Source organism: Fopius arisanus, unplaced genomic scaffold, assembly GCF_000806365.1.
Source record: "Fopius arisanus strain USDA-PBARC FA_bdor unplaced genomic scaffold, ASM80636v1 scaffold00060, whole genome shotgun sequence".
In the NCBI taxonomy this organism is placed as follows: Eukaryota; Metazoa; Arthropoda; class Insecta; order Hymenoptera; family Braconidae; genus Fopius; species Fopius arisanus.
In genome coordinates this window covers 329,686-356,312 of record NW_011887799.1, presented here as the reverse complement: position 1 = coordinate 356,312, position 26,627 = coordinate 329,686, and the positions used below count along the sequence as shown (strand labels likewise).

The 26,627-nt window shown below is 37.9% G+C and overlaps 1 protein-coding gene across 3 annotated transcripts in view; it reads left to right on the top strand.

Moving 5' to 3' along the window:
• The first annotated feature begins 2,001 nt into the window (after nucleotides 1-2,001).
• LOC105268721 (pleckstrin homology domain-containing family G member 5) overlaps nucleotides 2,002-26,627 on the top strand; it is a 39,474-nt gene continuing 14,848 nt past the window's right edge. The window contains exons 1-4 of one of the 3 annotated variants that reach the window (XM_011308507.1): nucleotides 2,002-3,202; nucleotides 6,501-6,579; nucleotides 6,864-6,951; nucleotides 8,107-8,218. In XM_011308507.1, the coding sequence (XP_011306809.1) occupies nucleotides 2,759-3,202; nucleotides 6,501-6,579; nucleotides 6,864-6,951; nucleotides 8,107-8,218 (723 nt within the window). In that variant the 5' untranslated portion in view covers nucleotides 2,002-2,758. Of the gene's footprint in view, nucleotides 3,203-6,500; nucleotides 6,580-6,863; nucleotides 6,952-8,106; nucleotides 8,219-19,722; nucleotides 20,075-26,627 lie in introns of those variants that run through there. The other 2 variants (XM_011308509.1, XM_011308510.1) reach the window with 2 other exon arrangements.

The window sequence follows — 26,627 nt, the reverse complement described above, 5'->3', positions numbered from 1 at the left end:
GTCTGACTAAGATCTCCATAAGTAGTTTAAAAAAAAAAGGAGTTGGAAAGGTCGGCGCACCATAGTGAGCCGATTTGTAAACCAAATCATTGATTTTCTCCACGATGTGGCAAAAAGGCGAGAGTTTCGAGGTGTGTAGTAAAGGCCGGGGGATAGAAAATACAAGGTGGCTGTTATTATTATGGGGCGGTCTACCGGAGGACTTGAATCGTATCTTTTATCGTCTTTAAACAATCCTTTTTTCGTGGCTAAAAATAGAAGTTGTCGAGGTGAACCGACACGCAAAAGGTATATCATTTCATTGCAGGTACCTTCAAGGTTTTCACTTGCGAATGGCATCAATTAAACGCGAAGTTCACCAATATCTGCACGCAGAAGCAAAATTATCCTCAAATTAAATTCCACAGCCGAATTGTTCAGCTTAAAATTTCTGGAATGAAAAAAAATAGTCATTAATAATTTTTCTAATGAATTCGTGAAACAGCGAGAATTTCGCTGAAATGTGGATAAAAAAATTAATTATTTCTCTATTTTGTTTTGGACGTTTCATCTTATTGGGATAATTAATTATTATAAATGAAACTAGATAGTCTATTTTTTAATTTATTAAGGGAATATACCAATAGTATCATACCCTTGATATTTCACAAACCGTCATGTCATCTTGGCTGTATCAAATCCAGCATGAAACCAACTGCAATCCAGTGAAAATCGAATTAACAATGCACCAAGAACTCGGGAAATCCATGGAAATAAGTTCTTAAGTGGTTTTCCCGAATTACCAAAGTTTTTCAAGTGTTGGATATAAAAACAAGTGGGAGATTGCCCTTTCATTTTATTTTATAGTATAATTCGCGAAAATCTTACATCTATATCTTTTTCATAAAATCTTATTATTAAAAAACTCTGTCTTCCCAATAGTGGAATTTCCCGGGAAAACCCGCAAGTTCTAGTAGCTCTCTTTTATGACCCAAAATTCAAATGAATGATGGTCAAATAAACTTTTTCAGCCGTCAGTTAATTCATTTGGATGATTTTTTTTGAGTCATCGTGAAAAACCCGAATTTTCGAGAAAATAAAAAATAAAAAAGTGGATGGATAAAATTATGTTTTGTTGACGACGATAGATAGGGCCTAATGAGACTTTTGAGACATTTGAAAAAAATATTCAATTTGTAGAGATGTGGGTGGACAATCAAAGAAAATGAATGAAAAAAAAAATACCACACTCTAAGAACTGTATTTTCGAACTCCTTGCACTGAAAAAAAAATGTTGTTTATCCAATAATATTTACCCAAATACTAACTAATACTTACTAATAATAAGGCTTACTAATGCCAAATATATTTTCATATGGTTAATAAATATTATTGACTAAAGAAAATGGTTTGTCTCAGTGTGGGTTATACCGAATTGATATACGAGAAGAAATATGAAAGTTAAATTTTATCGATTACAAAGCTTCCATTCGAAAGCAAAAAAGCAGAATAGACGTAGAAGTATCAGGTAGCTGACTCTTCAGAAAATCAATGAAAAATTCTAAACGCGGGAAAATCATCTGCACAATTAGAACACGTGACATCACAATAATTTCCAATGATTTCATCATGTGATTGCAATTCAGAGGGACACAGTGATTTCACCAATGAATAGTCCCTCGCCTCATGTCGCTGAATCAATAGAATTGCACGTTGCAATTTCCGTTATTATCTGGAGATTAACAATAACCCATAATACAGAAGGGGATAAGGAATTGGCTCCTTATCGGAGAACAATGATTTATCGTGGTGAGTGCGGCTATTTGAAAACTTGTGCATTTAGTCGGTAGGCCCCAGCTGTTTCTCCGCTTGCCCGCCTCTTCTATAATTCCCACCAGCAAGTACTCACCTATCTCTAATTTCTTCTTTCAGTCTCTTCGGTAATGTATCTGTGTACGTGCCACAGCAAACCGGAAAATACCATATAAATATGAGAAAAAAATCCCAGGGAGGATTAAATGTTGTTTCCGGATTTTTTAACCGCGATTACTTGAATACCTTAATGACCGGCATTAATGGTTTATCGATCGATTGGGTGGTGGGAAAAATTAATGATGACAACTCAAATGATGTGCACCTGGTACGATAAAAAAAATTAGCCGATAACGCGCTATCTCAGCGATTCCCTGTATGTCTCTGTCCTCGGTATGAAATAGTTAGTGTCGTGCGATACTCGCGAGTGTCATTACAACCAAAGTGCAACGCTGGCTGCTCGCCATAAATTTCAATCCCCGAAAATGAAAAATTGACAGAATAAATTGACACCCAGCGAGGAGAGTGCGGTGAATACATTTTAGAAAGACACACACATCTTTTTATCGACGTGAAATTTTCGTGTGGAAAAACCAGTGGCATGCCGAAGTGCGTACGTTTACGTAATTACATGAATCTATCATGAAATTGAAAAGTGATTAAATGACGTGCAATGTGAAGTGCTTAATCGAGAATCCATTGGGCATTAATTCCCATTTGGAAACTATTCAATCGGTTGACACTTCCAGGGATGATTAATCACCCAAAAATTATTGGAATCGTAAAAATTCGACGGTGAAATTTGAATTCGGGAGTGATAGGTTTCGAGGAATTCCACATCTGGGCAAACAAGGTACACGTGGATTTATCAGGGAATTAGCGGATTACTGAGGTTTGTGGAGGTGGGGAGTGAAGTATCGGTGTTGGAAATTCAATTATAAATGACATCATAAGTATTTTTTCCAAAATGACGTTAAACAGGGATGCAAGGAAGAAGAAAAGTGAGAGCAAAGTGAATATGAAGAGCGAGAGGAGTAAAACTATTATAGATAAGACTGATACATCTATATCGAAAGTGGAAGAGGTCCGTGATGATCTGCCACTGCAGAGGAAGCCCTCGTTGAGGAAAAAAATTGGTGCCTTTGTTAGGGGAAATGCTGACTTACCGGCGGTGATAAGTCGGGGACTGCAACCGATACGAAGGAGTTTGAGTTTTAGCAATTCGCTGAATCGCTGTCACGAGAAAAAGCCCCACAGAGCAAGAAGCGCCCAGTGGTACAACAGTTTAGGATCACTTGCCGAAGATGACTCTAAGGATGAGGATAACGAAACTGAGAGCATTTATGATGAGCTCGTCAGCACACGGAATCCAGTTATTACTAGAGCCCTGAGTTTCGTGGAGAATCCTTCAGTAAGATCATAAATGTCTCATCAATCATCGGTATCCCTCCCTGATTCGAATCAATAATAGCGGGAATGTGTTTACCACATCTCAATGAAACCTGAAATAAAAAAAAATATCTTTCGTCATCGAAAATTCTAGATCAGGCCCCCGGAGTCCGATGAACAGTGATTTGTGTTAATATCGAATTTTTCCATCAACTATAACGACTGATTTCACACATAATCACCCTGTAGATGATAAAAAAGCCTCCGGGAACTACGATAACTCTATTTTTAGTAATATTCCCACCCCCGCTATTCTTTATCCGGAATATACGGGACACATTATGATCGAAAATAGCTGGTACTGCAATATTGTCATTCTCCTGGTTGTATGAGCCCTCTCAGTCCTACAAATACGTCGACAGTTGCCCTTATCACGAGGCAAGAAATCTTGGGGATGGACCATTGAAATATCTCCCGTGGTTTGTTGCTGTTGAATTCTCAAACCACTGCCTCCAGCGGTTTCCAACTGCGGTACATTGCAGTGATGAAAAATGGAGAGATTTCCTCCATAAAAAATCTCAGTAGAAAAAAATAAACATAAAATTAATGGGCAATGCTTTCGTGATGAATCAACACATCCTGTGATTAACAGACATTTCAAACACTCATAATGCTATTTTTACGTGTAACAACTGACGTACAAAACTAATTAACGTTTCTACCCTTTCGTTTATAAACTTTACGAGTTTATCATACTCTAGGTGTATCTCTGCATGACACTAACAGCTGTTACTACGTTAATACTCAGGGAATCATTTGAATAAAGCACCGAAATTTTGGCACATGGTAGTGAGATTTTGGGTTTCATTACTCCGCGGATTAAATATTTTGTTGGAGACAAGTGGAAATATTATTTCAACTTTATGACACAATCAGGAGTTGTTTGAAAGGAGTTGTTGCTAGGGTTGTTGAATTGTTTTTCAGTCAATTCGTTATCTGGATATATAAATGACGAATCCCCTGTGCCATCATTATTCCTATCGTAGCATTAACTAATTCATGTTTATTGGTACGTAATAATGATCACGAATCACTGATTTTTTAAGGCGATTGATGTATTGATATGGGCTGCACAACACGGTAGATAGATCATTATCGCTGTTAGATCAGCGATAAAATGAATGTGACGGGGGGAAAATCCAACTGGGGGTCATGAGTTGATAACAGTGCACAAGATCGTGCTACCATCGTACGAAGGCATGGATTCTCATGGAATATAACAATGAGAATATTATTTCCTGGGAAAAAGAGATAACGGCGATGTTCTCAGGACAATACAATGGGTTATTGCAGGTGCTCTGGTTCTAAATGAGATTTATGAAAATATTATCACATTAAGAAGTTTTCAGGTATTTCATTTTCCAAAGGATTTTCACGGGCTCAATAAAAAGTGAAGGGCACCCATTCCCGTTGAATAATGTCAGGCGATTAAGAATTGCTGAATAATAAAAGTTCTATTAACATTAACCAATAATATAGCCTACTCTCCACCGGTTTACATTACGAATTTAAATATTTCGATCTTTAAAAATTATTACTGCTCACAATTAACATGGCTTTATGATTCACGAGTTTACAACTCGATTAAACAGAATATTCGCAATGGGCGATTAAATTTTTTACCACATAGACAACCATTAAAAAATCACCATTAACCCTTTCAATTTACTCTGGCAATTCCCCTCGATATTCCGCTGTTAAACTCTCGTTTCATCGATTCAAACCGTTTATCAGTTCACCTGAATCAACAAAAATATTGAATATCAATTTGATTAATAACCCCCTGGAGTCGGTGTAGGGAAACTGACCGTCATTTATTGCACCGATAATAGTTAGTGACCCGGGGAATGAAACCCGTAGTAAGCCCACGGTTATTCACAAGTTTGTCCAGAAGTTACATGCCTGCATTCCAGATACTTATCGTACTCATGTTTATAGTGCATTAATTGTGCGTAAAGTTGCTCGATTATTATCGTCATGGTGTGCTCTTCTCTTTGGCCACAAATTTTTATTTTCCCTCATATACGAACTTTTAACGATGAAACCCGGAGGAACTTTATTCCTACAGTCAGTTGTTGAATTGATCATGTTTTTGCGAGAAATATAGCTGTGGACGAGTCGTTAAAGTACAGTAAAAGTCGGCTGTAATGGTCCCTGTTATCAGTGGGGTGTCCAAGCGTTTCGTGAGGGGAAAGTTGAGATAAAAAAAAAAAGCTACAGGATCGATATTTCAGCGGGCTGCTTTTTTTTTCTACTTTTCACTCGTGACAACGCTGTACGTAAAGGATTATATACCGAGTTAGAAGAGAAAACGTCCGCAGACTGCGTAATGACCCTTGTCAACTCCCCCACCCACGACTTGTCACTCCGGGAGAAAAAGAAACGAAGAAAACTATTTTTTTTTTTGCTTTGAGAGAACTAAAAAAAAGGGAATGTACTGGTCAAGGGTACGAATAGGTGTCAATATAGTTCATTTATTCGGTCATTGGATGGGACACTTTTATTTTTAATATTGATATATTTTAGATATATTGGTGACACTGATTAATTGGCCGGCGCATTTTTGTTCATTAGTTAAGATCTGTGTGTAGAGACGGGGATGAAAAAACGGAGAAGCTTCGCACACAAGAAACCCTCGAGAAATCCCAGATGAATGGGGACAAGAAATAAAACTCACATAAAGAAATCGAAGAGCTCTCAAGACAATTTTCGCTGCAGCGTGGAACTAATCTAAGTCTATCCCGTAAATTACACGTTTTATTTTTTTTTATTTGTCAAGTAATGTTTTTTTTTTAATAGAAATCGTGGAAATTAGGACTTACGGATAGATGACGTAGAAAATGAGTTTTGATTTCTATTTTGTTTTGTGTTTTACGTGTATCGGGAAAATAGATGTGCTCAAACCAATACAGATCACTTCTGACTCATTGCCCAAAGTTATCCGGGACCAAACGGGAATCGCATTATTTTTAATTCGAGCCAAACGGGATCTACGGGGTCACCGAAGATACATCTAACTGGTGAAACTTACAGAACGAAGGAGATCGAAAAGTTTGGGAGGGCTAACGCCCTTTATAAATTATCCAGCCATGAGAAAAAGTACAGAAAAGTTTTTCACATTATTCCTACCCCATTCCGATAGCAGAAACCATTCCAATCTCGATCAGTAATTTCTCTTCCGCCCCATCTTTCTTTATCATTGAGAATGCCTTTTTCTTGGGATGATCTGTTTATGAGAGCTCTAATGTGATTGATTTCAGGAGACTGTCAAGAGAAGAACCAATCCAAATGTTGAGAGCCCATACGGGAGACACAGTGTGCACTATGATTCCTCCATAGGTCAGACTTCCAGATATTTCACTTAAAAATATTCCAATTTTTACATTTTTCAAGTTTTTTCTCCATTTCTGGGGAACCATGTATCAGATTGACGTGGGAAAATACAATTTTCAAATTTTACCATTGTTTAATGACTCTAAAAATTTTATTCTCATTCATCTATTTTTCCAAGTTTTTGGGAGGTTTGGGAATTTTTGCGAAAATTTACCGAGAGTTTAGCCTGTAAATGGGGTAATATTTCAATCAGTATTAATATGATAATAAGAATTAAATTTTTATTTCAGATTTCAGTGAACCGCCTTTTGAGGCGAGCAGTCTTCCAGTCCTGACACATACAACCATTGACGAAGATGAGACTGATTCCACGCGGGTGTAAGTACTTGTAATTGTTCTCTAGATAGTGATGATTGTGCTGATAATGAATCATCACTTGGAAGAAAAATGAAATAGAATTCATCAGAGCAGATTAAAACCACTGATCGAAAAAATAGTCCGTGGAATCTGTAATTATTGTATAATTGTGAAGCCTTGGGGTATTATATAAAAAATATTTTAGCCTGTGCACTGAAAAAAAATTTGTTGATCCTGGAGTTGGAAGTTTGATTGGTTCTAGTATAGCTGAGATCCTAAATTAAGCTCTGGAGAGTAGACATGCGAGAGGAGGATCCCACAAATCACTCGCAAAATCACTCAAGTTCTTGCTTCCGACAGATTTACCCCGGATATACAGCGACACCTGTCGCCTCCTAGAGCCCGTCCTATTTTTTTTACCTTTGGGTAATACACTTCAAGGCAAACATATTCATTCCACATTTTCCTCGCTCCCTCCCGTGATGACACATTCTCCAACACCTGGTGAATTAATAACTGAGAACAAGACGGAGTCATTGTGACTTCAGTCAAGGGTTCTAATGCCATTTAACTTTTAATAGTTCCCCGCTCTTTTACCAACTTCTCTCGATTCCAAACAAATTTCATACTTTCCCGTGGGCAAAACCGCGTGGGTCTTTCAATCATCATAACAATGGAGTAGTTCTCAAGGACAATTCCAGACAATTCCAGAGTTGTCCAGGATTGAGGGATCTACAGTGATTCGGTGAATGGAGAGGAATTCACGCCTGTTCATTCATCAATTCACCGATTCTTCATGGTTCTTTGATAGTGCCATGTCGCCTCGGCTATTTTTAACTCCAAATACGCGTGCGACAAACACTTGGGGCTTTATCAATCATCCAGGGGAAGGGGGAAATATTCGTGGGGAAAAAAGTATTAAAAGACGTGAGACCATTCTATTTGCCAGTGAACGGGTGACGAAATGATGAAAAATCTCTCGTGAATCTTTTTGAATCCCCAGGGAGTTTGAGGGGGGGATCAGCAGTCTGATAAGGACGTGATAAGACCCTTGGGTCATGGGGGTCAAACTGTTGTATTGAATTCAGCGATTAATTAACGATATTCTCTGCAAATTGCAAATTGCGAGTCAATTTCCCCTTTATATCTTCAATATTAATATAAATTATTCTCCAGTTGTAGAAGGGAGAAACGGGGTTGGCGGGAATGGAGTATCCTGAGAGCCAGTGCGAGAAATTCCCTTCTTCGGTTGGGCACGTACACCTCCAAAGAGCGTCCAAACTGTTCGGTGAGTAATAATTAATTTTCTATTGTACAAAATATAAAAGTTAAAGCCATAAATCTCTGAAAGAGAGCGAATGAAATGGAGAAGGCGCTGAGGTTGTTATTTTTTTCCTTATCATTTTGGTTTTCTTTTTTTTTTGTTTCACGTCATTTGTATTTTTCTCGTTGAGAATAAATGGGAGGTGTAATGTGAGGAGTGGATATGTGTGAGTCGTATGTCAGTGAATAGGAGAAAAATAGTAGAATAGGGAGTATCTGATATATATATATACATATATATATGTTATGGGTTTGTGGGGAGCCGTTGGCTAGCCCTCCGGCTCTAATAGCACCTCATGTCTGGCAGTTGGCTTTATTATCTAGAAATATTGCCTCTTACCCCTGAGATTATAACGTGTGTGTGTTCTCCACGTGAAAGGAACATTCTGCTTTTCGTTTTTGAGGGTATGAGGAATCTTCCCCGGAAGTTCAACTTCATTTTACCTTCTCTCGCCAAGTGGAGAATTGTGGTGAGTCCATTTTGGCTTATTGGGAATTGCTTTCGGCAATTGATGACTCTGAGTAATTTACTTGTCATTAGTATTGAGTGGGTCAGGGTTTTTCATCAGCGGGAATATTATCCGTGAGTGAATGTACTCAATTAGTAATTACGTCGGGTTTTTTTTTTAGTTGAAAATCTAGGTTCGTAATTCATGGTGAAATAAAATTTTATTGTTTGATGTTGAGGAATGTAGTTGGGAAAAGCAGAGGTTTATGGTGTGGTTTTATCATCTTTTCCTACGAAGACTTCTGATAAATTCTGGTAGAGCAGTGGTAAGCTGTAAGACGTCAATCCAGAGATTTTTCTTGATTGAGCATTTATCTTGGAAACGAGCGGCTTACGAGAGAAGGTCCAGTCTCGTTTTTCTTAGTTGAATCAATTTCCAACGAAAATTGCCGGCTGATGTTTCATCTTCTCGAGGTGAATTCGCCTTTAAAATCGCCGAGATGAATATTGGCACTTCGTTATGGAGCTGGTGGGTGAAGAGATGCGGGAATTCGCATGGATATATTAATAAAGTCTGGAAATAGGGTATATTACCGGGAAATATTATCTTTTATCTCTGAGACTGTGCACTAACCGAAAAAAAAACACTTTTCCCAAAGAAAATTTACTTGAAGCAAGAATATATTCTTTCGTCAGTTTTTTAAACACTTAAATCTCGTATATTAAATCATTTGGAAAAATCACTGGCGCCTTTTCTGCGAATTAAACTTCCTCTCCGCTATTTTAGACATTAACAAGAGAATATTTATTAGAACAAATAGATCTTAACGAATCTAGTGTTTTTTCTGAGTATAAGAGTGTCTCATTCCCATGATCATCTAGTTCCTTGTCCCTGAAGCAACGAGCCCCTCAAAGGTAGTAGCAAAGCTTTAACGTACATTTTGTCTGAAGTTAATTTGAAAATCGGATAAGAAAAATTGAAAGAGGACTTCTCTCGCAGCACATAAAGCTCTCCCTTTTTTCAAACAATTACTCATTAAGAACGTAAAGAAATATTCAACAAAGCTAAACCCTTGAGCGACGATTTGACCCATTAAAAGTTTCTGAGGTATTAAAATTCTCACGTGATTATGAAACGTTTGACCGGGAAAATGGATGCGTGGCAAGTTGGTTTGGGCACTTTCACGTGAGTAATAATTCGTGTACATTATACCGGTAATAGCGTATGCAAAGGACTGTGGAGCACAAAGTCAAACAGATTTGAGCGGCTAAATGTCCATCTGGTAATGGCTGGGCCAAGTTTCTTGCAGGTGAATGATCAGGGAGAGATCGGGAAGAGATCGGGAAGAGAACGGGAAGAGATCAGGGAATAATCGGAAAATGATCACGGAATGATCGGAAAATGATCAGGAAATGATCAAGAAATGATCAGGGAATGATCAAGAAATGATCAGGAAATGATCAAAAAATGATCAGGTTGCCAATCCTTGGGGTATGCAATTTGTGGGAGGTATATATGACGTTATCAGTTATGTAGGGAAATAACGACGTTGGATAAGTCCACCGGCAAACTATGGTGATGTCGTGCCATGCCCCTTGGCACTGGTGTGAGTCGTTCAGTGATTTATCTTTGATCTGGTTTAAGACAATGGGTATTCCCCGACGGGACCATTAAATCGCCGACCCCTGTTTGCTGTCATTAAAGTATGCCACCAGGAGTTGTTAGGTGAAACGGAGAATACTTGGGGTTTCGACGACTCAAACGTCTCGGAGACCGATCGAGTCAACCCTGTCCCAGTTAATTCGACTGGCGAACATCAGTCAAAGCTCTTGGGTCTCCACCGACAACTCGAGAGTTCTGTTCATTATGAAATTAAATTAATGCGGTGAAAAAAGATGACAAAAAACGTTACATGTTTTTTTTTTAAAAGAAATAGTGAATCGGAAAAAATTCCCTTGCCACTCAGAGGAAAAATCAAACCTATTTTTTTCTAACTGAATTGTTTTTCTCCAAAAGTGGTACCCGAGCATTTCGGCCTTTTTTTTCTAGTTGAAATCCTATCGAACATTTGGAGTCAAATACCAGATCCCCTATTAATCCCCTTTTGACCCCAGATCATGGAACAATTCCGTGATTTTATTGTCATATTCACTGCAGTTTTCATAAAATCGGTTTACAAATTTGAAAAACAGATAGCTGTCGCTCAAATTCTAGTTGGATTTTTGAAATATTGTTTGTTGTGAACCGTTGAAAATTATTTTTAGAAAATAAATAAATAGTAAATCGACAGGAGAAGATTTACGAAACATTAAAAACAGATTTGGGGAAAATTTCTATAGCATTGAAACGGATTTTGTCGACTTCTCTGTGATATTTTAGTCGTAATACCGTCTTTATTGGCCACTTCGTGTGGTACAATTCACTACCATATATTTATCGTTATTGCTCCCTCGGATTCCCGTGTACCTAAATCATTTTACCCCTCGCTATTTATTGCTCGTTTTACCACTGCATTTTCTTTATCTCCTTTTTGGCGCAATATTGCATATTGAATAACCAACATTTCACTGGTAAATGTGTAATACCGGATAAAATAGTTTATTAGTTCTTTTTTTTCTCCTTTCATGTTTGCATTCGCTGTAATATCGCACTCGACTCGGTTTTCACTCGAAACCCTCGAGTGGTTTTATCCTCAAACATATTTAGAGTTAGAGCAATTTATTATCCCGTCAAAGCGAATTTTATCCCATCAATAACGAGAAATTTAAAAGAAAGAGGGATAAGGACGGAAAATTAATAGAATAATATCGGGAATAGCTTAAAGGGTGGATTGGGGGATTCAATTAATATGAACGTACATCGAATGTATCAACGAAAATTAAAATGGCGAATTCATGGTTTCATGGTCAAGAGTTGGGGAATTTGGATGTCTTTGGTCTAGTTACAGCAGGATTTTTCATTCTCAGAGTAGATGGATAATCTGAATATTTTTTCAACCCTCGAAGCGAGATTACGCCATCTTGATGACAAAATGACAAAACATGCATTATCTCAAAATATTACAAGAACAAAAAAAAATATGATAAATTCTCATCTTTGAGATTTAAAAAAATTTTCTAATATTTCCAATCTTAAAATAACGTGATGACCGACACCTCGAAGATACCCCACAATATCACAGACGAATTCAATGCTAAACTTTATCTACAAATTCTATAAACGATTTTTTTAAATCGAAATATCTCGCGGTGTATTGGCGAAGGCAATTCGGTGTCCAAGAATCCCTCCGTCATTCGTTGATTTCCGGTTTCCCGCAGAGTTTATTTCCTGGGTACAATCTCAATTGCTATTTGATAACACCGAGAGCACATGAGCTAAACTCATAGCTGAGCAGAAAGATTCAGTCTCTCGAGATTAATCATAAAATGATTGAAGGGGTTCTCAGCAGAATAAAAATGAGAGGAACTGGATGAATTTACCGAAAAATTTCCCAACATGCTAGGCACCTCCCACTGAGTGATAAGATCAATTGATGCGTAAGGAAAAACGTAGGAGTTATGATCTGGAAATATCTGCAGTGGGTGCACGTTCAGATCGCATTAAGTAATCTCTGGGCGTCTCAACATTTCTCATAAAATTTCTGAGATTCTTGCCTACGTGATTTTGCACCTTCTGGATATTACAGAAATATTATAAATCCACCTTTACCTCCAATTCTCGTAACCACAACCGTTCATTTCTCTCCCAGGTTTTTATTTTACTCCTTGCAGAGGAAAATCCGAAGAATGGGATGCGATACTCCACTCGGATATGTTCCAAGATTTTTTCTCCGTCTCCTCTTCATTCTTAAAAAGTCCTCTCGAGACTTCACAGTTTACATTGCCCCAAGTTTCCTTTTCTCCTGGAGTTTGTGAAATCGAGGGGATGGGGATGAGGAGAGAAAAAAAGCCTGAGGGATGAGGGAATATCGATGGTAATGTCACAGATGGCACTATCGACTCTATCTCATTTCCCTGCAAATTATCCACCGCTGTCTATTTTTAATGTTCGGAATTGAATCTTAATCGATTGTTTGGCGGGATCAGTTGAGTATCTAGGGATTTTTTTTTTCCTTTTTTCAACGGGAGTTTAATTGGAGGAGAGGAGCTCGTGGCTGACTAATACGAGACCCACTCCACTTCTTCCTTTCCAATGTTTCGGACGATCAATGATTATCTTAATTGGAGCTTTTCTATGGCGTCGAAATGGGGAAAATATGCAATTCACTTTGAGGAGTCCATATTGAAGTCGTTTGCACGAATTTATTTTTTCGGGATTGAAATGTGCGCTGAGGAAGAAATTTCATAAAAATTACGCGCTAGATTCGTCATCGATTATCTCTAATTCACTGTCGATCGGTTTATCATGATTGTTTGTTACCAATATTCATTTCCGAATATATTTGAAAATATTTTGATGAAATATCTAGAATTTGAAGAAATTATTTCAAGCAGGAGCGAAACGTCGGGAACAGAATATCTGCGATAGAATTCCCGACAGATAAATCGCAATCACAATCTGTTATCAGATTCATCCCGACAAGAGTTGAGATCTCAAATAACGATAACGCAATCATCTTGAGAAAGTCCAGAGCACTCAGTCCGAAGCATTAACTCCGGCCCTCAATTTGACTCCATCGAGGAAAAAGTTGGTCTTATGAAAGCCAAACAATTTCTTTTTCTTCAATTGGAATTTTATCCTCCTCGAAGTTCCACGGAAATAGTATCGTTTTCCAAGGGTTTATTCATTGTCGAATATCATGACACGATTTTCACTGATTTCCCGTGATTCCCCGTGATTTCACGTAATTTTACGTGATTTAAAAAGCTTCTCCGATTTCCTAATTTCTCAGTATGTCAGATGTTTTTAGGACTGATTTCATATAATTTTAATCCCTAGTAATACAACGACTTTAATGAATAACTCCCCGTATTTTTCATAAAAACGTAAAAATGGCAAGTTCGCCCATTTTTAAATTATTATTTTTCTTGATATATCGTCGAGGTGGTGAAATATGCATGGTTAAAATGCGGTGTACCTTACGATTGTACAGCAAAGTGTCACTGGGCAATGTCGGGGGTGTGAATGTTTGAATATGTGTGGGTGTGCGCGCGCCATTACACACACATTGAAACCCAGAATTGTATCCTCGAGGGGTTGATGTTGGAAGCGCGCCGATATCCAAGTCCAGTGCGTTGCGCGACCCTAAACCCGACGGGAGTTACGCCTTTCCTGAAATACTCACCCCCAGACGAAAGAGTCAACATTCACTAGTAGATGTCCATTAATTTTACATTTCCAAATAACATTTTCCATACGCCACATTTCCCGCCATTGAAAATTCAAATTTCCCGTAATCAAGATTGAGTGAAATTTGAGTGATTTTGTTTGAATTTTTTTTTTTTGTTTCACCAACTACACGGGTAAGGGAATAAATTGCTTTATGGATCGTTTGGTCATCATGTTGGGAGATTAATTTGGGAGAATTTTAATTGTTGGTCCGGTGAATTGAGCGGCGAATGAAGAGTGGAGACAACTTTGGCGGATGCTTTGAGGGCATTTTTGGTAAATAGGAGGAATGGCCAGGGATTGGTGAAAAGAGTCAGCGAATTTCCACTCAAAGGCACACATTGGTAATACTAAATGCATAAGTTAGCGATGTAGTGGCCAGTTGAGGCTTATAATATCGTTTCGATCCGAGCTGTCTCAGATCGATAGATTTCCCCCTGTTTCTTCCGTTCTTTATTCACTTTTTTATGTGTTTATTTCAACGTGCATGGTAGGTAGAATCGAATACGATTTTTTTCGTGAAAGTAGGGGTTAAAAAAAAATTGTGACGTATGGGGATTTAATTAGACACATTTATTCAAATACTAAAAGGAAAAAATGGAACAATAAAAAGAGATGTTGACCACTGCAACTCATTCTGAAGGAAGAATTGAAATAAACTATTAAAAAATTGTTGCCACTAACTTTTTCTGGGGATTTCCCTGGGGGTGCGGTTGGAAGATTGAAGTAATTTGTGAGCTTTGCGGGACAAGAATAGAACCAAACGGTTATTTTAAAAAATCTTTATTGTTATCGGAAGAGTCTTCAAATCTCCCTCATTTCTCATATTCCTTCTGATTGTACGGGATTTTTGTAACTCCAGTTTTCATTCAATGGAATGTCTAATTAAAGATGAAGACTTGTATTTCTTCAGTAATTGTTAAGATGCTGATGGATTTTTCTATTCAATGGAATTCGTTTTTACAGTTCCGGAAGTGACTGCGGAAACGGATCGTCTTTCTATTTGACTCTGAATTAAATTCTTCTGTTCTCCGAATGATCCTGTGTAGAGCTTTCAATCTTGTCGACTTTTCAAACAAGAATCATTATTCTTGAATTAAGACCAATTGTTGTTACTTGAAAACTTTTCGTAATTCAAGTTTCACGGTTGTTGAGAACTTGATGGGATTAGGGATTGCAACTTGTGTCATCGGAGGGGTGAGAAAATAGAAACAAAACGAGCGCTTTTGTTCCAGTATTGTTTAAAATACAAGTGGAAAACTTTTATTCCATGGCATTAGTTTGGAACTGCCTCGGGAATTATTGGAGCGTAATACTTCGTCTTTTTTTTTAATTTGCGGCTACACTTCTCTGTCTTTTCAATTATCTCATCCACAATCCATCTCGTTGGAACTAGTATTCAAACAATCAGCGGAAAGCCCCGACGAAAATTGAACAATCCCTCGTTTCGGAACTAGACAACTCTCGTTGCACCCCTCAACACAATAAATTTATTTATCAATTGACAACGATTTTTTCTATTCCGCACATTAATTTCCCTCACAAGATTCAATTAACATAAAATTAGAATTACAGACTTGAACAATAATTATTCAATTTTGTTGTGTACTCTTCTTCTTCGAATACATCGATTTCGGTAAAAAAATTTTTCTATAAAAAAAGAATTATTAAAAATCGACAATTCAACACAGAAATCCTCTGTGAATCTCGGAATGACTCTGTACTCGGACAATAAACAAAACCTTGGAAAAAAAATAGAATTGAAAAATTGGTGGTTCATGCTGTTCGGGCGACATCCGCCTAACAATGTGAATCTCTCATTGCAATCCCTGCCATGTGTCGGTACCGAGTCATATCCAAATATGTACACCTGTACATGGTGGTATACATGGCCATTTTCCTCGGCATATCGCCCTCATGCTTTCCGGTTTCGCGCGAAATACCAAACTCCATCCCTAACACAGAAACACTGGTGTATGAAATTCAACGGACCAACTCAAGCTGCCACAATTCCCTTCCCAGTAACTACCGTACTTGAAATACATACTCATGACATTGCATAAAGCCGCAATTGAGTGACTCGATGTTTACTCCAAGTGAGAGGTGCGAATCGGCGATTTGCACCGATAAAAGTCATTACATTAGCCAATTAAATTGACTTCACCAGAACATCCACATATTTCAATGTAAATATTTATATTTACTTATGCTGAGTAGATTTACTTTGTAAATGCAATTAATTTTTTTCTCTCTAGGACACTTTCACTCGAGAATTGAAGAGAATATTTTTCCACGCGACTTTTCCTCATGTATAAACCAACAATTTCCGTCTGAATACGGGTTATTTCTGGCGTCATTCCGGGAAAAAATAAATTTCGACGACTGCTGACTAGTAATTTTCACGGGTGTCATTACTCTCGATTTAGGGAGAGAAATTGAGGAAATTGGAGGTTACCCTGGAAATTCTTGGAAATCCAGAATCTTTCCATAACTTGTCGTGATTTTTTTTCCATAGAATTTCATTGATACGTATTTAATAATAAATATTCCAGGGAAATTAATCCCGAAAAATCCAATATCATATTTCAGATTGTTCTGAGTGTCTGGAGAATTCCGTGAAAATTCTGGAACCCAATAGAATTCTTATCAATAATTGAGGGGTATTTTAAGGGGTATCAGGACTCTGGGAATTTCTTTTCGTTATCATTCAAGAAAATTAATTACTTACACAATTAATTTCTGATTTCCGCGACTGACAAACGCGGTCATCCCCGAGAGAAAAAAAAATAAAAGAGCGATTGATAAGAGAGTCGATCAGATAGCAAAAAAAATTCACGAATTGATTCGACACATAATTATCACAATCTCATGTAGCTCTCATCAATTATCGCATGCTTTGGCAACTCCACTCGTAAATTGATCATGAATGGTTCAACAATTGGATAAAACAACTCGAGATATCGGTTGTTATCACTGGTTGAGGGAATTTCATCGGGGGAAAAAAACTGAAAATGATTGGGGGAATTGCAAGTACTCGGCAAATGGTATGTCGGTGGTAGTACCTAGTGCAATCTGGAAGAGAACTAGTGAAACAATCGATACTTGGGCCCCCCGAGTCAAGGCCGTGCAAGCGGCTCAATACAACGAATCTCAAATCTCCTTGTCGACACTAGTGTTAAATCCTGCATGAACACTCATAAATCCCTTGAAATTTCATTTATCTGATTTTTAATTAAATGTTAATTAAAAAATTTCACAAAATTTTTCATTCATCCGATTTTTTTCAATCAAACGATTAAATTTTTTGAATTGCTCATCGAAGAGAGAAATATTCAATACCATATCTTTTTCGTAATTCCAGGGGAAAAAGTCGTTAAAAAAGATTTTATGGAACTATTTCGAAATCTTCCCAGACCGTTCGATAACTTTTGTCCAAATTTTCAATAACAATGACTTTATTCATAACCGGTAAGCGAACTAAAGTTACGTAATTTTTATTGAAAATTTCTCTTCGTGTCTGAATAATCGAAACGTTCATGAAATACGTGTCGTAATATTGCGTCCAGTTTATGGCGATAAGATATTGCCATAAGATCCAAAATCCCATCAACTTTTAACGTCTCATTTCGGCGCATCTCATGTCATCGTGCGCACAATGATTTTATCGCCAAAATGGAAAACAGCAATTACTATTTAACTTCCCCTGAGGGGCGTGTATATTTTGATTGGATTCGATATAGATATGATCGAAGAAATATTTAAGCGTCAGCAGAATTTAAATAACAACTCGCTTTATGCTTAAAGCGAATTGCAAATTTTCTACTTCATTATTGGAAATTCATGTTGACGCTTTTTCTTGGGGCAACAGAGAAGTGAAATGATACTATGGCCTTTCGTGATATATTCGCGATATATTATGAAAGATCGCAGAAGCCAATGAATATGAAGAAGTGAAACAAAAAGAATGTTTTGAGGTCGCGAAACCGGCGCGTAGGGCCCTCAAAGAATTTAATCTAAAATTTCATTCAAAAAATGAATCGAGTTTCTAGGAAGTGGAATTCAATAAAAATATGATGCACTTGTGCTCGAGTACACGTTATCCCGGAATCTGAACAAACGTACATCGCTGCAGCAAGAAATTTAATATGAGTTTCGAATCAGTTCGAGGGGGAAAAAAAAAATTCTGAACTTGTTCCTCCGCTTCTGCATGTTTTCCTCTTCCCATCGGACATCTCGACTGAGAATCGATTGATGCTTGAATATTCAACAAATATCGTCAATTTTTACGTACAGATAATTGATTCCATTCATTGATCACATCCCCCACGCAGATGAAGTGAAATTCCTAGTAATCGATGTCAAAAATTCAGCCGAATATTTTCAATAACGCGTTTAATAAACATTTTTGTCATCGCAGACCGGAATGAGAGTGAATCCACTCGGAAAATGAAATACTGCGGTCGTTTCCACAAGTACACTCCAAAATAATCGCTTGGCAAAAGGAACAAAAAAATACAACTCACGGAACAACGCGCGTTACGGGTGAATCTATTTTCCGCGTTTTTAACTCCGCGGTTTGTCGAACTAAATGCACCCGCACTACGAGCATATAATATCCAACAAGCTGTTTGAGTGAAATATTACTTTCAACAAATATTAATTGTCCTCTCGTATGCAGACGGTGTTTTCCACTCAATTGTGGGTGACCCAAAAACGCGGAATGATCTCATCTCCTCTTTTCCAAGTCGTTGTCCCATTAATTAATCAATTCTCTTAATTTTCTTCAAGTGGAAAATTCTCAATTACAAACGTTGAAACCACCCCCGAGCTCTTAACCTCTTACCGAATTGGCCACTCGAATTTCCCGCAACGGGGGAAACATGCTGACCAAACGATTCAAAATCCCACGCACCTTCATAATAATAAACAAATAACCAAATAAAATACAATGACAATGTGAAAAGCCCCACCAGCAGAGCGAAGTAGTCCTGAAGGTAGAGAGGGACTGCTCTCCCAATCAGGGATAAGAAACGATCGATCTGGTTTGATAACGTTATCGTGATAATCAGCAACATCCTCTTAAAGGAACAGTCTACAAAAATTATCAACGCCCTTGGACCAAATTACCCGAGGGTAAGATGAAGACAAGTCTGTCTGATGGATATTATTTTCCCGTGGTGTTTCATCACCCTCTGACACCGGTCTGAGCACTCAAATCCGTGAAAAAAGCATCAGGGGGTTTGAAGAAAAAAAGAAAAAAAGGGGGGGTGGGGGGTGGGGTGGGTTTGCGAGGGGGTAGACAAATCGATCGGGAAGAAGGATGAAATTCGAGAGAGACTCTTTCGAGTGGTGCGCCCGTCACGTGACAACGATAGTGACGGAATAATAAACAAAGGGATTTGAAAAATCGAGGCAGTACGCACCGAGGCCGTAGAGTGGAAACGTCGGAGGGTCAGTTATGTGATGGACCCAAGCGTCACGGTGTACTGCGCAGTCTCGTTAGGAGACTGAGTGGTGGCGGGGCCAGCGGTGGTGGTAGTGGGGCCAGTGGTGGTGGTAGTAGGGCCAGTGGTGGTGGTAGTAGGGCCAGTGGTGGTGGTAGTAGGGCCAGTGGTGGTGGTACTAGGGGCAGTGGTGGTGGTAGTAGGGGCAGTGGTGGTGGCAGGGGTGGGGATAATCGGAGCCTGTTGAAACAACGTCAGGCTGTCACGGTGTCAGTGGGTGGGTGCAGTAGCTCGGGCCGCGGAAGCCTCAGCCGTCGGGCCAGCAGAGAGCCATCACCATCGAAGCCAACTTCACCCTGCTATGATGGTGATGTTGGCTGCATGGGGCCCGGGAGTACCAGCTTTGCCCCGTCATCCGGCCAGGATTGGCGAAGGCTAGTTGGCAGTATAAGACGACGAGTAAAACGAAAAACACCCAACAGCACCAGTGCCACTATCAATGTACCAGGTATCCAGGATGGCGGCAAAAATCATGATGATTTTCTTAAAGCAACCATGAGGATTTTTCTCGTTGTCTCACCACCCATGGCCAGAGTACAGGTGAGATTTCATGTCTTTTGATCACAGGCGGCGATAAATTTCATGTCCGTTGCAGCGTGATTTTTTTTTGCAATCGCAATGTTTTGGTATGCGCCAAAAAAAATTGTGTCGAAGTAATAATTGAAGAGAAGGGAGAATTGATTTTTTTTTTAGCATATTTCGAGTTGTTGATGAACACGCGGTTCGAGTGGGATGAGTGGGAATAGCTGAAGAGCAATGAGACAACTCACGTCTATTCACCTTTTGTCGTGATAAATGACAACGTAAATTACATATTATCGGGCCTGATAATGCGTGAAGCTATTTGTCTTCTCGGTATTTCTGGGATGACTGCTCTTTCGCTGATGGAGTATTCCCGAGAGATCCTGAGTATTATCGCGAAAGAGACAAATGATTCACATCGAAGTCTCCACTCTATTATGGTTAACCACTAAGATGTGTACATGTATTTTAATAGAGTCAGTTTTGGAATGCTGGGTTTAAGTAGTTAGAGAGTGAGTAAATAATGCGAGGTGAATCTCCAATATCCATCATCCGGATCTCCGCTCTTCACTTTTGACGAGTATGAAGTAATTTTTCATTGGTCTCTAGCAGTTGCGGAGGTTCTGGATGAGAGGAATGGGTGAATTGTTGATGGTATTGATCATCTCCGTTAGAGACGGTTGGACGTTTGTACAATTCGTTATTCAGATTCGCCAAACTGCACAGATACACAATCTACTTAATCAATATTCCATCCCTCCAGCAACAATTGATCCGAAAATATTCAAAAATGTATAGCCCTCTGGCTTTTTGAGTCAGAGTGAAAATTCCCGTGATAATTTAATTATTTTACGATTATTCATAAACTGATGAATTAATGGAGAATTATCATCAAAATGTCACGTAAATGATTCAATATTCAAGTGATTGATGGGAAAATTCCATCTCTGGATTTGTACAGAAATGGAAATGATTGGAAATTATGAAATAATGGATAATCAAAATCTCAAATGCCGTGTTTTCTCTTTCAATTGTTTCAAAATTTAATTAAAGCGATGGCGAATGTTTAATTGATTGTAAAAATGTCCCTGTCATGGATTGAGCAGATCAATCCCGGAAAATTCTACCGGAAAATTCAATCTCATGAGTCTTCTCACGTTATTATTAATATTTTGAGGTATCAAATGAATACATGAAAATATATCCAGTTAAATAAGTGGATGAGCTCAGCGTGCTATCAGCCGTTGTCGCTGCAACAAATTCACTCTTCAAAATTCTCTCAAAATTGAATCCCAGGGACAACAAAAAAGTTACTTTGACAGTGGGTTAATTAACGACTCAAACCTGAAAGTTACCCGAGAAATAAAAATAGAAATATACAACTCATGGGGGTACGTGTCCGCGATCCTTTTTTTTCCTCGTTCACTTGGTAAATTTCACGAGCATCGAGACGCAAAAAGTTTTGCGGCTTTATTACTTTCCCCAACTTTTTTCTTCCCTTTCCTTCCGCCATTTTCCCCTTTTCCCTCTTGGAAAACCTCACATGGAAAATTCCACAGATCGAGTGTCTTAAAGGATCAGCACCATTAATGTTTATCTAAAATTTTTTATTAATTATTTATACCTCGTAAATCTCCTGAGGCCCGAGAATTTATTGTTTAATTAAAAAAAATTTCTGGAAATGTATCAAGAGAGAATAAATTACATAAGAAAATCGAATTCTTGAATTTTATACAGAAAATTTCAATTAGAATCTGTCAAGAATCGGTGGAAAATTCCCCAGAATTTTCCATCAATTATTTCCCCAAGGTTCTTCCTTTAATCTCCTCATCCCCGACGAAATCCATTTGTTATCAAAACTAATTCACTTCATCAGTGTAACGAAAATGAAAAGCTCATGGAAATTCATGGAGTCGGAGTATAGAAATATCTAGAACCCCTGAATTTTCCGTTGGATAAAATCTCAACCACTGGTTTCCGTATCCCTTTCATCGAGACGACCTGAGAAACTTTTCCTTTTCAGTGTCACCGAGAAATGCCCAGTACTATTAATCACAAGTCGCGTATATTCCACTCTCACATTTATCGATCGTTTCCCTCTCCCCCAATCTCGCGTTATCAAGGTAGAAAACCAGGGGGCGAACACCAAATACCTGAAGGTGACGTTTCTCATTATGAAGAGATAACAGTGCCATGGGGATAATAAAAATGGAGGGACCCAATGAAGATGTTTCGATCAATAAGGGACATGTCGTGAATTGAACGATCATTAAAATATCGAGATAATCCACTGGGAATCTCTTATCTCCGATGTTTAACATCGAAATCTCTGTACAGATATTCAAATCCTCTGCTATTTCTAATGTCATTCACCTGTGTTGCGTTTTATTGCGAGTTCGGGAAGCTCATTTACATAATCTCGATGTAGATTGGATCCGAAATGTAAAGATGGTAATTTTCAAATCGAAATCAATTCAATGGGTGGAATGAAAATGCGTGAAACTTATTTGCAAGTCAGAATATTTATCATTACTGCGATAATGAAGATGATAGAAATAGTTTATTAGTTATTTTCAATTTATCTGGGTTTGAATGACTTCGAATCCAGAATAATGATAAAACCGAATGAAATCTGAAAAATTTGAATCATTTCAATTGTAACTTTCTTTTACGTTACACAGTGATTCCAACGGAATTGGAGAGAGAAGTTACTAGATTCAAGGAACGGAGTTTCCAGATTCACAAAGAAGTTTTCTTCATTGTGGAAATTTAACCTGACGCTGCAGTCAAAAATGCGATGAGTTCAATAAAAACTTGAATACCTCTCTGAAATTTTTACCGAAAAAAAACGCGATTTTTGTTGAATAATAGTGTGAATTTTACTACAAATTTTGTTTTCCGCGCATGGGGAGACATTTTCTTGCTGTGGTACGGTGGAATGTTTTTTTCCGAACTGAATGGGATCAAAGAATATAAAAGCGGCCGTAAAAACCACTCCATTCTCCCGCAATTTTCACGATGTTACGGCCTGACCTGACGGACTTGATAAAAATTTTTACAATGTTGGGTACGATACTTTTACGATTTGGGCATGGACCCTTCCGTGTTTGTATTTTTAAATGGAGAATAAAAAAAAGAAACAAATAGGAAATTGTTCTCTCATTCCATATTCTGTAATTATTTGTAATAATAAATTAGCGATAATCGAACGAATTTGAAACACAATAAACGAAGAAAATGAAAATGAGCTGAAAAAAAAATCAGAAGATGGTTCCGGTAAAAAATAAAAATGAAAAAAAAATCTGAAATTTTCGTTCAGTTATTGTGAAAGCCGAATTAAAAAAAAAAGACTGTAAAATGATAAAAAATTGATAAATATATGTATTTTAATAAATATATATTAATATAATTAATATTAACGATAATTTCATTCAGAAGCAAAAAAAAATGTAAAGCCCAAAGAACATGAAGAAGTCCCAGCGGCTTCTTAATCGAGAAAGCTTTTTTCCACATCATGGAGAGGTAGTGTTCATTCCTTATCCACATCCTTCATGCATCAGATAATTAGTGGAAAAAGAAAAAAAAGGGGGGCAATGGGGTGGATCCCATGTGAGTTGATCGTGAGATATGCGCGGTCTCTGTGTGATCCCTTCGAGAGATAATCTTGCGAGTGCTATCATATATCGGATGGATCTTTGACATCGAGTCACAGGACAAAATACAGGGTCCCCGGTTTTTTATACGTCCTCTCATCTTCTGACATGCACACGTGACCTTTCGAGAAAATTAAAAGCCAGGGGAAAAGAGGTAATATCAATATGAGGACAATTGTCGAGGGACTTTGCGATTAATATTACTTCATAACTACTTTCCCCTACACACACTGAAGCATTCTTTTTCATCTATATCTCTCTCCACCCCTCATTTTATATTGCCAACTACAATTACAATAATCATTATAAAATTCTGTATTGCATTCTAGTATGCATCGAATTTTTGCCACCAGGTGTGAAATAAATATTTCAATGAGATTTTATCGATAATTTTCTCGTGCTCATGAATAATTCCTCTGCTCGTCAGCTTTTTTTTTTTTTGTTTTAAATCGAAAAATTTGGAAACTCAGCGATATTCAAAAGCCTCTTATCAGAGATCTCGCGGGGAATTAAAAGTATTGGGAAAAGTGGCGGATGTGAGCGATACGCCGTATGTAATTGAAAATGGCACACATTTGAGTTTAGTCGAGTGCGCAATTCCGTGGCATATGGTTTTCGCTCTGGAATCGTCGCATTAATCCTCTTATATGTAATCAACCCCTCCCTCCTCGAGGGGGAGGAAAGGAAGGGGACAATGTGTCATGCACACTGCAACGCCGACAGTTTTCAATAATGAATAATTTGCAGATTGATGAGACTTTTCCTTTTCCGCCCCTTATTAATTCTCACCTCCATCAATTTCCTCGAGACTCACACAAACACTGAGAAAAAATGTGCAGTAATTACCGGAATTAAACAAATTACCTATTCATCGTAATGAGCAGTATTATGGCTTTGTTCTAGTTTCATTTAATTAAAATTCAGTGAAATGGATGAAGAACAGAGTACGTAATTAACATTCAGTACCGGCCGCCGTATAAATTCTACCATTGGATATTTAATTGTATTTTTACCATCAATGAGCGCCCATTGTAAGGAAATTAGGAATTATCCAGTGTTGATTACATCGGGAATAATTAATCAGTCTGAATAATGACTGATTGATCGAAACTCAATGCTTCATGTTCTTCGCATTGAGTTTATTAATTTCTCAGTGTAAATGCCATTTTTTTATTGCTCCTTTATCAAGGTGAGTTGGTAGATGGTTGAATGGAAGATAGGAGTGAGGAAAAGTGGAGTAAGTGCACTCACGTGAGACAGGTACACTATGGTGTAGATAGGGTGAGTAAATATGTTCTGGTTTAGCCCCTCAGGTTCATCGCACACTAAGTTGAAATCCCCCTGAAAGCTGACGTTCCACTGTAGACGGATGAGTGGTCCAAAAGAAAAATCGAGAGAAAGAGGAATGAGAGGTGAAATGGAAAAGGTCAAATTGCCCATTAAAATCAGCAATTAGCTTCACCACCCCCTCATCAACTCTCAAAAAAATTGAATTCCTTCCTCGACCGTTTTCTACACTCAAATGAAGCGCTAACCACTCAATATAAATTATACTTCATTTAAAGGCTATTTAAATCGCGTTTTTTGCTCATTTCGCTTCTTCTCGTGAATTACCAAAATCGCGGTAATGCCGTCATTTGAAGAATCATCCCTGCAAAGTAATCAAATACTTATTAATTGTTGATATTTGATTAATATGGGAGTTTTAAAAAACAAAAATTTGCGCTTTTTGAAGTCGTAAATGGGGAATTTGATACGGAAGGTCAATTTTTTGGCGAATTACACGTGAATAAATGTGAAGAAAAGAGAGAATGTCCGAAAAAAAAACGGCGTGATGGGCATTTACCTGTTATACAATTAGAAAATGGTGGTAACTCAGTGGTTATATTGCAGCATTGGAGGCTGACGTGAACTATAATTTCTCAACTTGAGAGGTTGCGAACTGTGTGAAAAATATCTCGTTAACTCGAGCGTATCGTCTAGGTAAACACATATACTCGCACATATGAACAGCGTTCTACTAACATCGTATGTACGGCGAATGCCACTTTACTCTGGAAAAGGGAGAAGAAAACGTTTTATTTATTTCATTCTCTGCACGCGTTCCAAGTATTACAAGCCGAGTAAGGGAGCAAACCGAAATTAAATTTTTTATTATTCTTCATTTCATCCGGTAAAAAAGCTCAACGCGGAGGGATTCGAGTATCAGCTTTTTCCTGGCGAGTTGAACTATTCAAGACGGTAAATCAGCTGTGACATACCGCATACCGATGAAATTTTTAAATAAATCAGGCATTGAGGTGAATGATACGATCGAATGTGGGGGTTTTACTCAAAATCTTATGATCTCGATGTATTTACGACACCACAAATGTCAGGTGCGTCGAAAAGGTTTCGTCGTAAAATCTTACGTTGGAGAAAGCAACAAGCTTTCACACGGCTGTTATTTATTATCCAATTTTATGGGTTATAAGGCAAAATCTCCGGACTAAAATTGCAGCCGAGACGAGATATTCATGAGCAATTTTGATGGAATAAGTAGCAAAATTTAGTTCTGTAGTAGCTCCAGAAAAAAAAATTCATCGACATTTCGGCAACCTTCAATGTCATAAAAATAAAAATTGCGACGAAATTTTCAATTTTAAATCTTTATGTTATGGATTTGGATATATTTTCATGTGTTTTATGGTTTTAGTAGACGGAATTTTGGAATGAGAGTGGAATTTAAATCATCAGAAGTCCCAGCTTTTCATTAGGTGTGTCTTCGTCAGACTTTTCGTCAAAAGCTCGTAAATTCCACCGCCTGTCTGTCAAAAATTAGGTTACCAGATAAATTTATCCTCTCCTCGCATAAAAAATCTACATTCACTATTTTCCACTGCAATTACTCAGATTGTCCCACTATTTTTAGTTTCACC